At 39.1% G+C, this 13,526-nt stretch overlaps 1 protein-coding gene across 2 annotated transcripts in view; it reads right to left on the bottom strand.

Annotated features, from left to right (window-relative positions):
* Window positions 1-13,526, bottom strand: part of LOC116815952 (glypican-5-like) — a 630,803-nt gene that overhangs the window by 571,859 nt on the left and 45,418 nt on the right. For both annotated transcript variants that reach the window (XM_075068568.1, XM_075068569.1), the window contains exon 2: window positions 12,805-12,966. In XM_075068568.1, coding sequence (XP_074924669.1) covers window positions 12,805-12,966 — 162 coding nt within the window. The remainder of the gene's footprint in view (window positions 1-12,804; window positions 12,967-13,526) is intronic.

The raw sequence follows: 13,526 nt of genomic DNA, 5'->3' as shown, positions 1-13,526 counted from the left end.
CACATTCCCAAACATGTTCATCTCTTCAATCCTACCCCCACCTGGGAACAAACAGGTCATACAGTGTGTCCTGAAGGGCACAAGCTTTTTGTGGAGATGATGTTAAGTGTTGCAACCCAAGCCCAGAACCCCAAACTTGGATCTGGGGAGGTAAACATTACCTCATTTTAAGTTTGGGAAAAAATGTAATTTTAAGTGCCAAGACCTCTACCTAGTGTGCTGACCAGTATTGTCTCATTGTTTCCTTGTATCCTCCCATCTATCTGTACCCGATGTCTCTTGTGCGATACTTAGTCTGCAAAGCATCTAGGGGCAGGGACTGTCTTTTTATTCTATTTGTGTATAGTGCCTACCGTGATGGGGGTCCCATAACAAATAAATAACCTTTTTCTGTTAACAATTTGTAATTTAAAACAGTTTTTTCAAACAGTTAAAAAAAAATCTGTCCTCCGAGAACATGCTCTCAATATTTCCAATCAGTAAAACCTATAAAAAAAAGTATTAAAAAAGTACAAAAACATCCTAGAAAAAATTCATTTGTTGCTTATCTGTTCTTAAGAGAAGGAATGACAAAAATAATACACTCGTCCTCTAAAAGGATTTAGAAGTATCTAAACCACCACTGTGCATTTCCCTCCTGGAACATATTCGATGTGATGAAAAAAATACTTCCTAATGCCATTTTATCCTGAAAAGTTGTTTTTATTCTTTTACAAGTCATTCATCTACACTTTGAAATGGGCAGGTGATATAATGCCGCAAGCTGAAATGGAACATTGTTATCACTGGGCTATAGGGCGAAGATTTGCCTCTATTGTTTTCTGCAGAACACATTCCCTTTCAGATAGCTGCTCTCTTAACCTTGTCAGTCTCACTTACTCACTTTCTTTTAAAAGCATAAAAATGTGACAAGGAGAGTAAAGTGACAATTGCCTGCAAACCAAATCTTTCATCTTTAGTTGATTACCTCCAAGGGCTACTTTTACTGAATTGCCCAACCGTAATAATATATAATGATAACATATATTCTTCCTCAAAGGACATGTTAAATTGTGCATCTAAAAGATGTATAAGGGCTTGCTTGATCAGTTTTCAATTTCATAACAGACTAATAAGACATCAAAACCAAGTTACCAATTAATCACTTTTCTTTAGGTGGCAGGGAAGGGGATGTGTAATTTAATCCTGAATCATCATTAAAATATTATTAGTTATATATTGCATGCTGTCTCTGGCAGCTGCCTAAAGCTCTGTTTTTAAAATTTTTTCCCCCAGTTTCCATTACTGGGATGAATTTCTACCTTTGGCATGGAGGAGATTTAATCAATTATAAAAATTGGAGTATACTAAAACCCTGCCAGGTCTAAGATCTTCAGTCTGAACACAAACTTTGATTAGGCCCATTGCAATCTGGACTACATTATTAATATACTCATAAAAGCATTCAGGAACAATGTGTTTGCCAATGCCCCCATTCAGCAAGCACTTGTTAGTATCCCAGTGAAGCCTAGAGGATTTCGGGGTGGTTTACAAGAGGAAAGTGACCAGAATATCTTCCCATGTAGAGACACTATTGTAGAAGAAATGTGATTTTATTCCAGAATAAACTGACCTATTTTGAAAGTGCATTAATTATTCCAGAATAGAATGTCCACTAAGGGAACTATTCCAGAATATCTTACTTCGCAATAGCTATTCCAGTCAATTTCCCCACGTAGACAAGCCCTCAACCTTATTTGCTTGCTTTGCTCTTTGTAGGTTTTCCACATTTTCTTTTTATTAATAGACAGTTTGCTCATTTATCTTTGTGCTTCCCTTCTTCTGGGACTTATCCATCAATTATCTATCGACTTAATCCTCCATTGTGCATTTATACGCTGGGGAGGAGGCAATGGCCAGCCAGGGCACTTTCACAGTGTTGAAGAAATGCACTGCAGTCATTTAAAGCCAGTTACATTAAAAATATTGGCACGCACACTGATCAATAGATCCCCATTAAATTGTTCTGCAAATTTAGCAGTCAGCAGATTTCAAGAGTTAACTCTTTCCTGTTTTCCCACAGAAATATGAATCAAGATGGTAACTGTGATGATAGGTGGTTGAAATAGGGAAACCCCAAACATTTAAAATGAATAAACAACACATTACATCACATATTAGTTGTACTGGAGTAATGTGCAAAGGTCCCACTGCCATCCCCATTGTGTTAGGTACTGGATAAGTAGATAATGAAGCGAGTCCCTGCACCAAATTGCTTACAATCTAGGAATCAGATGAGAACCAACATATGGAGTTAGGCAGACAGACTAAGGAAGCCCAACAACAATCATATGACTACATGGGTTAAATTGATCTTATCTTATTTGTTTTGACTTTAAACTAAAACTAGTTTTTAATGTAATTGGGTTTTACCTTTTGACATATAACTTTAAAAATCAAGGTCACCAAATCCTCTACTAAGTTTCCTGATCCTAAATGTGTACTTTCTCAATACTTAAATTTAGAATATTTAAAAGAAGCCTACCAATATGCACAGATGTTATCAAAATCAAGTCTCTCGGTATAGGAGTCCAAGCAGTGCATTTCTAATAATCAATCAGAGGAGAAATATTTTCATATTCATAGCACTGCTATTAAGCAATAACAGTGCTATTATTATGCAAGTCCCTGGATTCTGCGTGACTGACAATGGTTGTCAGTCACTCCGAGTACACGGTTCTGCAAACCATACAGTTGAAAAATAACCACATAGTGATGTCACAAAGCAGACTTGCACACAGGATTCATGAAACAGTGTAACAGAGGACTCACTGTACTATTATCCACTAGAACTGCTACAGTATCCCTGTACTCTGATTGGCTGAGATAAGCCTATTTCAGTGTAATTAATTATAAGACCTGATACAAGGGTCTTCTCTACATTTAAAAGGAAATAGATTATGTTTGCAATGCAGTCAGTTACCAATTTTAGTGATCATGTAATGATTTCTTTGGACATGATTTATGTCAGTAGACCTGGTTTGCAAGACAGTGATTTGTAATGGAGAGCTAGGATTAAGTGTTCCCATTAGGTTTTTGTTCAATTTTTCATCTGAGGCCGCTATTTTGAATGCTTATCTGAAAATCAGCTGAATTTTTAGGATACTTTTTCCTCTCTTTACCCCTCTTGATTTTTCAGTTTCTTACATCTCTTTCTCTCCTAATCACACAGTCAATATAACAACATGCCAAAGGGAAAAAAATAGCTCTTTCCTGGTACATCCAGAAAACCCCCACAAAATTCAGAAGACAAATACCAAGGCTAACAACAGATTATTAATTGTTAGTATTACCATAACAATTAGGATCCAGGACCAGGACCCCATTGTGCTAGGCACTGTATGAACACTGAACAAAAAGACAGTCTCTGCACTAAAGAGGTTACAATCCAAGTGTAATACAAGACAGTGGGCAGAAACAAAAGGAAAGTACAAGGAAACAATGAGATTGGTCAGCATGACTAGCATTGGTGTCAGCACACAACATATAAGGTGACCAGATAGCAAGTGTGAAAAATCGGAATGGGGGTAGAGTATAATAGGTGCCTTCATTAGGTAAAACCTCTAATATCTTGACTATCCCTATAAAATTGGGACATCTGGTCACCCTACACCTGCACCATAACCATTACCAAGTGTTTTGTAGGCATCAAGGCAGATGAGAGTTTTAAGAGGGATTTGAAAGACGATAGCGAGGTAGCTTTGCAGATGTTTATGGGGCATACCTCCCAAATGCAAGAGGCAGCATAGGAGAAAACACAGAAGTGTTGTTTGAAAATTTAACCAGTGGGTTGTGGAGGGTAGCATCATCATGGCCAAATGGAATCAGGAGTCAACATTTTGATAGAGAATGAGAGAGGATAGGTAGGCTAGGGATAGACAATGAAGGGTTTGAAAATGAAGACAAGCAGCTTATATTTGATAGAGAACTGGGAGCCAGTGCAAAGATTCTGAGAGAGGGGTGACATGATGAAAACAACAGGCTAGTGAAATGATATTTGCTGCACCATTCTGAAGGGACATGAGATAGACAAGACTGCATCTGTTATGGGCAGAGAAAAGGATGTTGCAGTAATTAAGACGCAAGGCGAGAGCGTTTTAGCTGTGTGCATGGATAGGAAAGGTCACCTCTTAGTTATGTGATGCTTAAAGAACAGAAATATTTGGACATAATCTGGATGTGAAGACCTAGAGAAGGACTGGAGTCAAAGAAATCTCGCAGGTTACTGGGCTGAGCATCAGGTCAAGATGGTGGCGTTGTCCATAGTGATCAAAAAAAGAGGTGTGGGAGGGAAAACTTAAGAACTGTGTCTTAGCCAAGGTGAGCTTGATCTGATGGCTACACAGCCACAAGATGTCATCATGCTTTCCTTATTGCACATCCTTATTCACCTGTTCTATCTAGATCTTTAAGTTCCAAGAGACAGCTTGATAATATTTAACTCTTGTGTCGTGTTTTTCCTCCACAGAGCTCAAAGCATCAGGGTGCCATTATCCCAATTGTCCAGATGAGGAAACGGAGGCCGAAAGGTAAAGGCTCTTGCCTAAGGTCACACAGCAACTCAGGGGTAGAGTCAGACACAGAACAGAGGTCTCCTGACAGTTATTCAACTGGACCAAGATGTGCGCTTGGAAAAAAAGTATTATGTGAAAGAGGATTTTGAGGCATCACATGAAAAAATTGACTTGATGAATGTTCCTCAGTTTAACTCAAAATATCACTTTTCCTGCAGTTATATAGTGTCCCGTTTCTACAAATCAATCATCCTATACATTTTGGGATATAAGTCGCTAGTTGCCTGCAGTGCCATTTTATGTTTACAGTTGAGTCAAGAGGAACTTTTTCATAGCGAGAGACAGTCTGATGATGATAATGTGATACATGCTATCCCACTTAGACATGAACGATCAGCAAAGCTGTAAAGTGTTCATATTAGAAAAGAGAACTTGCTGGTGTTTTCTGGGTTTTTAAAATTAAGTAGAATCTGTTAGATTCTAGAAAACTTCTTCAGACTGGCAACAAATTCAGGAAAAACAAGGTTTAAAAAGAGTCAAAATCAGAAAGTAGTCAATGAAAACAAAATTAAAAAGAGAACCTGATTTCCAGCTGCTAGAAGCCTGGGGAAAATAAACTAGAATGGTGAAAAGAAGCAGGTTTGACTAATACAGGCATTTATCCTGCTTATTGGGCCTAATTCAGAACTAGTGTAAGTAACATCAGTAGAGCTATGACAATTTACATCAGCTGAGGATCTCTGCCCTCCCTCCACTTTACATAGGTGCTGATGGATTTCCCAAAATTAGTTTCAATTTTATATTCACAAAAGAAGATCAAGACCTCAGCAATATAAGTGATCTTCTAGCCACAGTTTGGATAGCCTTACTGCATGCTAAAATATGTAGGGAGTCTTGTGCTGAATCATGTAGAAAATGAGTGGCCAAACTGCTTGGGAAGCATGTCTTGTTGGAAACCCAGGCTCATTTGTTTTATCCAAAGATAAATATTCTACCAGCCATCGTAGGAGAGTTCTGGAAATGCCACTGCTCTTTGGATCTGGACTATCAACACACAACCTGACTGGTTGAGTGTCAACTTGTAGTGTTAACTTATTCTTTTTTTCCCCCCCAATAAATAAAAAATACCATCCAAACCATATAAAATATTCAGTTCTTCCAGTTTGGACTACACATAAGCCATCTAAATACGTTATTGCTCTGTACTAGACTACAGTTTTGTTATTGTCCCCTCTATTACTTGAAGATTTATATCACTATATTCAGTAGTGCTGGATGCAGTATTTTAAAACACTTTCCTTGCATTCATTTGTGTGCAGTAAATTACCACACTTACACAACATCCATTGTAAAATAAGGAACACAGCAGACAAGCCACACTTTTCTTCTATGGCATCAGAAGTTGCAATCGTTTTTCATATGAAAATGTGTCAGTTTGAATTTAAAAAACTCAGAAAGAGTCATGTACAACTTCTGACAGTGTACTGTATTGCATAGGCTCCAAGAAAATAATCCTATTGCATTCCACAGCCAAACGCACACCTCATTCCATTTGAAGAGTCTGGAGGTCAAGTATGCACAAGATGCACACTCCAGGGCAAGCTCAATAATCATTCGTTCACAATGTGATGCTCCCTGGCACAGCTCAAAGGTTTTTTAATTTTACATGTTCAGAAGATAAAAAGGTTAGAACTTCAGGGAATATTGGACGCAGCAACATAACAAATTATACTTTGCAGAGAAAAGGACACTGATCAGAAAGAAGTTTGAACTTTTACTCTCCATATGTAGACCAAACTGAAAGTGTTAGTGAAGCTGTAATGGGAATTTCATAATGCTTATGTATTCTCTGTCTGTTTCTTGATGCACAGCGTGAGAGGGAGCCAATGGAGGAAATGAAGAAAGGAGGGGTACAGTCATAATGCTGAGGATGAATAACTTCAATGGAGATGATCCTTCATTCAGAATCCCAAGCCAGTGTCTAATCCATTGTTCTACATTGCGTCTCATAATGGACAAGACTGGGGCTCAGGAGACCTAGAGTCTATTCTTGGCTCTGCTACTGGCCTGCCGGGTAGGTAACCTTGGGCAAGTTACTTCATCTCATCTCTCAATCTTTAAAATGGGGAAACGATACTAATATTTGTCAAGTGAGATTTATGAATTAAAAGTGCTATAAAGAACTAGGTGTTATTATTAAAAATAAAACAAACAGTAGTGGCAATATGATCTTTGATGTAAGCAAATGTATCTTTTACCTGTGAAGATATAGTGCCATCCCAACTGGTAAACATGAGAACACCACAAGGACTATACGCTCATCATGCATAAGATGCCAAGGCTAAAAGGAATATTTCAATCTTTCTTTTAGACAAATATTTTTTAAAAAATAAGAACTTTCACAGCTACAAACAGAGATAATTTGGCCCATTTGAATGGGCTTGAACCATGTACAGGAGGGGAAGAGAAATACTCCAGTGGAGCCTCTCCCTGGTCTCTCTCTGTAGGGAGTCCTTTGTTCAACAAGCCAAAACAAAATTATACATCCTGGCCAACTTTCAGCTCAGTAGGTCAGTAGGGTAGAGGACTCTGCTTAACAGGGTCATGCATGTGGAAAGGGGTGTGCAACAGTTTGTCTGGATAAAAGACCAAGTATTATGAGATTACAAAAAACTATTTAAAAACAAGACTCCTACTTCTCTATTAACCAACAGTAAATAATGGAAACCACAGGCAGGATTTTTTTTTAAATAGCTCATTGATTTTGGATGGCATCCATTCACCACACTGTGCCTACATTTCATATAGTAATTAACTACAAACCAGAATGTATTTCTGCAGCCAAGTCTTTTTTTGTTTTGTAAATTTCATTTCATGTCAGCTTTGCTAACCAGTTGCCCACATTTCAAGCTAGTATTTCCAAGTTCAGTAAAATACGTGTCAGCAGCCCTGTGACTCAGCAAACTCATATGTAGAATGCTCATTTCATAGGCCAGCCAGGAGGCTGGCGGTGCTGGCTAGTTACATTACTTCTTTCTTAGGATGCCAGCTGTCATGCAGGCAGGGACGCCAGTGACATGAAGATCCAGCGCCCATTGATTACTGCACTGTCAGTCATTTTACTGTCTGCACTGAGAAAAGGCCAAACTAGACCTGGCTTTTGTAATAAGGGCATAAAGTGGTAGGCAGAGCGCTAGCCTGGGAGTCAGCAGTCCTTAGGTCTGAGCCTGGTTTGCCACAGACGTGCTGGGTGATCTTGGGCAAGTCACTCCACCTGTCTGTGCTTCCATTTTCCCTCCCACTTATTGCCTGTTTAGATCACAAACTCGAGGGAGGGGGGAGGAGGGGGCAGGGACTGTCCCTTAATATGCATACAGTCTCAGTGGGGAATCTAGGCACTCTTATTATTAACAATACAATAGTAACAGGGAAACACTCCACCTTGCATTTCCCTACTTTGTGTAGGGCAAGCTATCCTCACAGACCCTCCAGACACCTCAGGGGTGAAGGGGAGGAAGGGCCAGGGAATGGCACCAGCTGTGAATTCCCCGTGTGTCAGGGCACCATGGGAAGAACTGTACCCGTTGACTCAAATGGCTCCTTCTTTACAGCTGTGTCTGATAGGACAACTGAGCCCTAAGGGGGGGGACCCAAATGTTAAGTAGCAGGGCTGTTTTGACACTATGACTCACAGAATAAAAATCTTGCTTTATGGCCAATATCCTTTTGTTCACACAACAGGGTTTCATTCAGCACCTGTAAACATCTATTTCTTGTAGTCTGTTGGGAAAAGTAAATAAAATATGAGAGAAATATGCCAGTGAGAAACCAAATTTGTCAGAAACCGTTAAACTCATACAAAGCATTTTCTGGTAGCTCTTACACCTGCTAATTTGAAGGCTGAAAACTGGTAGAGGTTTCAAAGAACATTGTCCCGCCTCTCCCCAGATATCATCAGCCAAATGAATAAATTACTAGCAGTTGGATTCTCATTCCACAAATTAGCCTCACTGTAAGATGACAGGAGCAGAGCCAATCTTCTGTGGTCTCATACAGAGCACCTGTTAGCACTCCACTGAAAAGGCACTGAGGAGGGAGGGAAGGTTTCTCTCTGCTGTCTGCACACAACAAAGCTTTATTGTCAGACTATTGAAATCTCTTCTGACAGCAACTTTCAGTCTTCACGCTCGCACTGCTTTTAATCCATTAACAATGAATCCAAATCATCTTGTTTGAAACTCTCCCCATGAGGAGTGCGGGAAGTGACGGGGAGGGCAGTTGTGGCCAGGAAGGTGTCAAATAATGTGTAGTATCACCACAAGCAAAACCTGTTGTACTCTAACCTACAGCAATTCAGCTGTTGAGTTGCAAGTTGAAGAAAGGAATGCTTAGCTCAAGGAAGGATATTCTGTTATCAGCATAAATTAAAGAATGAAAGGCTTTGTTAGTCATAAGGTTGCATTTGAGATTCTGTTCAATTTAAAAGTAAGAAAAGGACTAGTTGGTCATCCAAGGCTAGGGAAGGAGGATCTGCTGGACAGTGGGGTTGAGAGATGGGACGGATTGAACTTTCCCATACTGCATATGGTAAAGTACAACCTGATAGTGGCCAGGAAGTTGCCTTGCTGTGATCCCTACACCTGGCCAACTCAGACCTGTAAACATTCTATTCTATTTATTTGTTACACTGTTTTCTCCACTCTGGCCCACTTGCTTGTCCCATCCACCTTCTACATCTTCTCTTTTAGACTGTAAGCCAGGGACCGTGGCTGGGACCATCATTAACAATATGTTTGCACAGCGGTTGTGGCTTTTAGACTTTTCCATGATATAACATGTTAAATAATAGTAAATCCAGGAATTTGCCCATGAAACCGTTACAATATGCCATATACACAAAGACTTTTTGATTTGCATCATCTCAGATACTCAGGGCCTGATTCAGATCACAGGGTATCTGTCTCTTTCATCACTGTAGAATCCAATTACTGGTCGTGCCTTTCATGATCCATTTGGCCAGTTGACATTAGCCTACCAGCATCCATCCATCCCCAATATTACCAGGAAAGGTGTCTGCCAGACTTGTAGCCAAGGCCAAGTGGTCCCTTTTCCTATTCCACTCCAGTATTACAGCAACAACACAAGAGGCAGGAACATAAGCTAAGACATTTGCAGAATGTGAAAGTTTGATTTATTAAGTGTTTGCACTAGCACAGGTTTGCTAATATTGCAAAATTTAAAGAAAAAAGGCTTCAGCAGTAGTGCTAAAGCTGTCCATATGTCTGAAATAGGCACTAATCCAAAAATAACAAGTCTGTCCACAGATGTAATACATTTAATTGAGTTTTATACACTAATCATTTTGCGTGACTCTGGCAGCGGTTAAAATTAGTTCTAGTTCAGCTTTGACTGCAGAATAATTTAAATACCTGTGTGTGTGTGTGTGTTTTTTTTTTTTAAATAAAAATAAAATGAAGTCTCCACAGTCCAAAATATAGACAACCTTTCGGGGTTCACATGCATGTCAGAGAGAGTATTCAGTTGAACCCTCTTCATATTGCCTTGCTTGCATCAAAATCTCCTCTCTAATCAAATATCCAAGCCTTCCCATTAATACTCTTAGAACCCAATTACAGCCATCTAAGTAAATGGGATTTAGCCTCCACACAGCAAAATGAGAAACAACATTGCCCAACTGGGAGGGTTTTTAAATATGCATTTATCGTTTTAACCCAGCACATCGCTTTTGAGTCTAGCTCTCATATGTGCTCAGCACTGGCTGAACTAGTCTTGCATTAAAGTCCAACTCCCACTGACTCCCAACAGGAGCAGAGTTCATCCAACACTGAGCCCTTTTGAAAATCTCATCCTAAAAGCTGTATTATAGTTTTAAGAATCACGCTCACAAAGTGTGCATAATACAATGGTTTTGACTTGTGGGAGTGTATAAAAGCATCTGAGGCTTATTTTTCCCCAAAAGTAGGCAACAAGGCCTACTAGCGAGCTACCCTCTAAAAGGGGGAGGTCTTGTAAAACACTGAAGGAGGCAAAGAAACTTTCAGAAACAGTAGACACCCTCAAAAATAAGCAACCGGAGAAGTGGCAATTCTATCTTGACTGATGCTCTACTGCTTCTACAGCACCAAGCCTGAGGAAGACCCAAGGCCCTTTAAAACAAGGTTAGTCTCAACCAAGTTGATTCATCTGTTTGCAGCCCTAACTTTTTATAATAATGCAAAACAGCAGCAGAACAAAATGGAAAAAAGGACTGAGCTAATTCAATACAAAGATCTCTCTTGGTAAGCGTCCTGTATTATACCACTCTTAGCAACAGAATGTTACATAAAGAAAGGAACTTTGGTTTTGTGCAAAGGAAAGCCTAAAGAACAAATGAAGCTCTCGGTGCAACAAAGCAAAGTTACATTATCAAAAGTTCTCACCTAACCTAGACAGAAGACGGTCCATAATTTACAATAAACAACCTATTTGCCCATTTCTAAGAAACTATTGGAAATTTAAGCTACTTGAAATGTCCAAGGACTCTTTTCCTTTCCTCAAAAGGCTCCACCAGCATCAAGGAATAAAACTCCTGGCTTGACCTAAGTTTTATTCTGACTGTATCTTTATTCTAAAACGATACTGAAAGATCACTTGAATCATTCACCAGCATTTAACAATGCCGACGTATTTCCCCGATTTAGGGCTGCTCAAAAGGGCCTTGCTACCGGATTTTAAAGCCATGTGGGATATTGAAGCATTTTTCAAGATTAACTGTGAAATAAAGCAAAATGCCATGTCTCTCAAGTGGTCCCCGTCCTGCTCTCACCTCCCTCCAGCTTGTAACATCCAAAAGTAAAAGCAAACTTTTAGTTTGTAATTTGACTGTCTTTTTAAGCTTTCAGTATTTGTTATGGTCATACTTTAAGCCACTGGTTTTCAACCTCTTTTCATTTGAGGACCCTTAAAAATTTTAATGGAATGCGGACCCCTTAGGAAATCTTAGATAGTCTGTTGACCCCAGAGTTCATGGACCACTGGTTGAAACACACTGCTTTAAGCCATTTACTAATTTCTATATATTTTACATCATCTTTTTTCCCCTCCAAAGGCAGCATCTAGACAAGAGATCTACAAATCTGCTGATAACATTGAGTATAGGATGATGCTCATTCTATTAATCAAATGAATTCTGGTCTAGTTTAGCATATTTTAAGTTCTTTTAAAGGCTTAATCCTGCAAGGTGCTGAGCACTTGAGCCCAAATACAACAAAGCACTTAATTACAGACTCTTTTTTTAAGCACAAGTAGTCCCATAGAAATCAGTGGGACCACTCACACATTTAAAGTTAAGCATATGCGTAAGTGCTTTGCTCGACTGCCAACAGTGTTCAGCACTTTGCAATACAAATCCTGTACAAGCATTTGATTTTCTTTAGTAATACTGTGACCAGAAGACACCAGCCCGAATAAAGCAATCTCCAGATGAAAGACAAATCTACTTGTTATTAAGATAACTGTCACTCCCTTCAGAGCTCAGAGGATAATCTTCCTTCATGCACTCACATTTAACTGCGTGCCACGACTGTTCAAAAAGGAATCAGGCTTCAAGTGACTCAGTAGTTTGTGAAACATTTTAAGGCATTAGTCACACGAGAATTCTCTCTCTGAGCTGTATCAGTGATCAGGAAGAAAAACATTTTATTCTACTTTCGGTGTCTCTACGTCCCTTGACATTGAGTGGAAGAACGTAGATAAAAATGTTTGCAGTGTTGTTGTAGCTGTGTTGGTCCCAAGATATCACCTCACCCACTTTACTGCTCTACTATCTTTTACTGCATCGATGTCTTGAGAGAGACAAGCTTCTGAGCTACAGAGCTCCTTTTCAGGTCTTAGTGTCCACCTGCCATTTGTGCCTTGGAAAATCCCAGTCTGTCTTTTTCAAGCCTAGAAGGTAGGCCCAAGTTCAGTTAAACACTTAGGCATTTGCTTAAATCCATGTCTAGTTAGTAGAGAATTTAAACATGCACATAAAGTAACACACATGTTCAAGTGCTCTCCTGAATAGGGATGTTTTCCTGAATCAAGGCCATAGAAAGCTGAGGCACAAACAATGACTCAACATCTAGCAGAAATGATAAAAAAAAAAAAAAGTGAGAGAAGCTTGCCTGCAATTATATAGTAGAAATTAAATAATGTCTACAACATCATCATACTTATTTTGTGGGGTCATGAAGTTTCATGTGTTTCCTACCTTGAAAAGCTGTGATATGACCAACTATCATATATTTCAGTTCAAAGTTCAAGGCCTGGATGTTCTGAGTCCTCTCTCTCCGAACAGCTGTCTGGTAGCTTTCTTCCATCTTTTTAGTGCAACAGGTTGGTGCTCTGTGCTGGCAGATCTGCAAATCCGATTCTTTTGGAAAACAAAAACAAAACCAGAAATGGAAGAAATTAAAGCTACTTTCTAGATACATACTATACAAGTAAAAGAAAATGCATTTTCTTACAATCAAATTACAACCTAGGAGGTGGATGTCCTACAATAGAGAAAACTCATAAGGAATGAAACATTGAAATTGAGTTAGCACTTTAAGGGCTCTAATTTATTATATTTTATGTCTGTGTCAGCTAGATCTGAACAACTTCACAATGTCATGTGCTCTCACTCTTATGTCATATCACTGTTAAAAGCTTGTCACTTATTCCATCATTGGTTGATGCTGAGTGTCATGATGAAGCACTAAAAATCATAAGCTAGAACAGCACACACAATAGGCACAAAAATCACCTGAACTAAAATATTAAGAGCTAGATTATAGTACAGTGATACCTTAAACCCACTATATTTAAAGGAGTAGTATTTTTGCTGGAAAACATGAAACAAAGTGTCAGCCCAGAAGTGTGAAATGTGTGTGTCAAATTCTGCTAGGCTGGAGTAGGAGTTATGTGGCCCATAGGTGCTACTGTAATACA

Source organism: Chelonoidis abingdonii, chromosome 8, assembly GCF_003597395.2.
Source record: "Chelonoidis abingdonii isolate Lonesome George chromosome 8, CheloAbing_2.0, whole genome shotgun sequence".
Classification (NCBI taxonomy): Eukaryota; Metazoa; Chordata; order Testudines; family Testudinidae; genus Chelonoidis; species Chelonoidis abingdonii.
The sequence above is the reverse complement of the archived record's forward strand: the minus strand, read 5'-3'. Positions and strand labels throughout refer to the sequence as shown.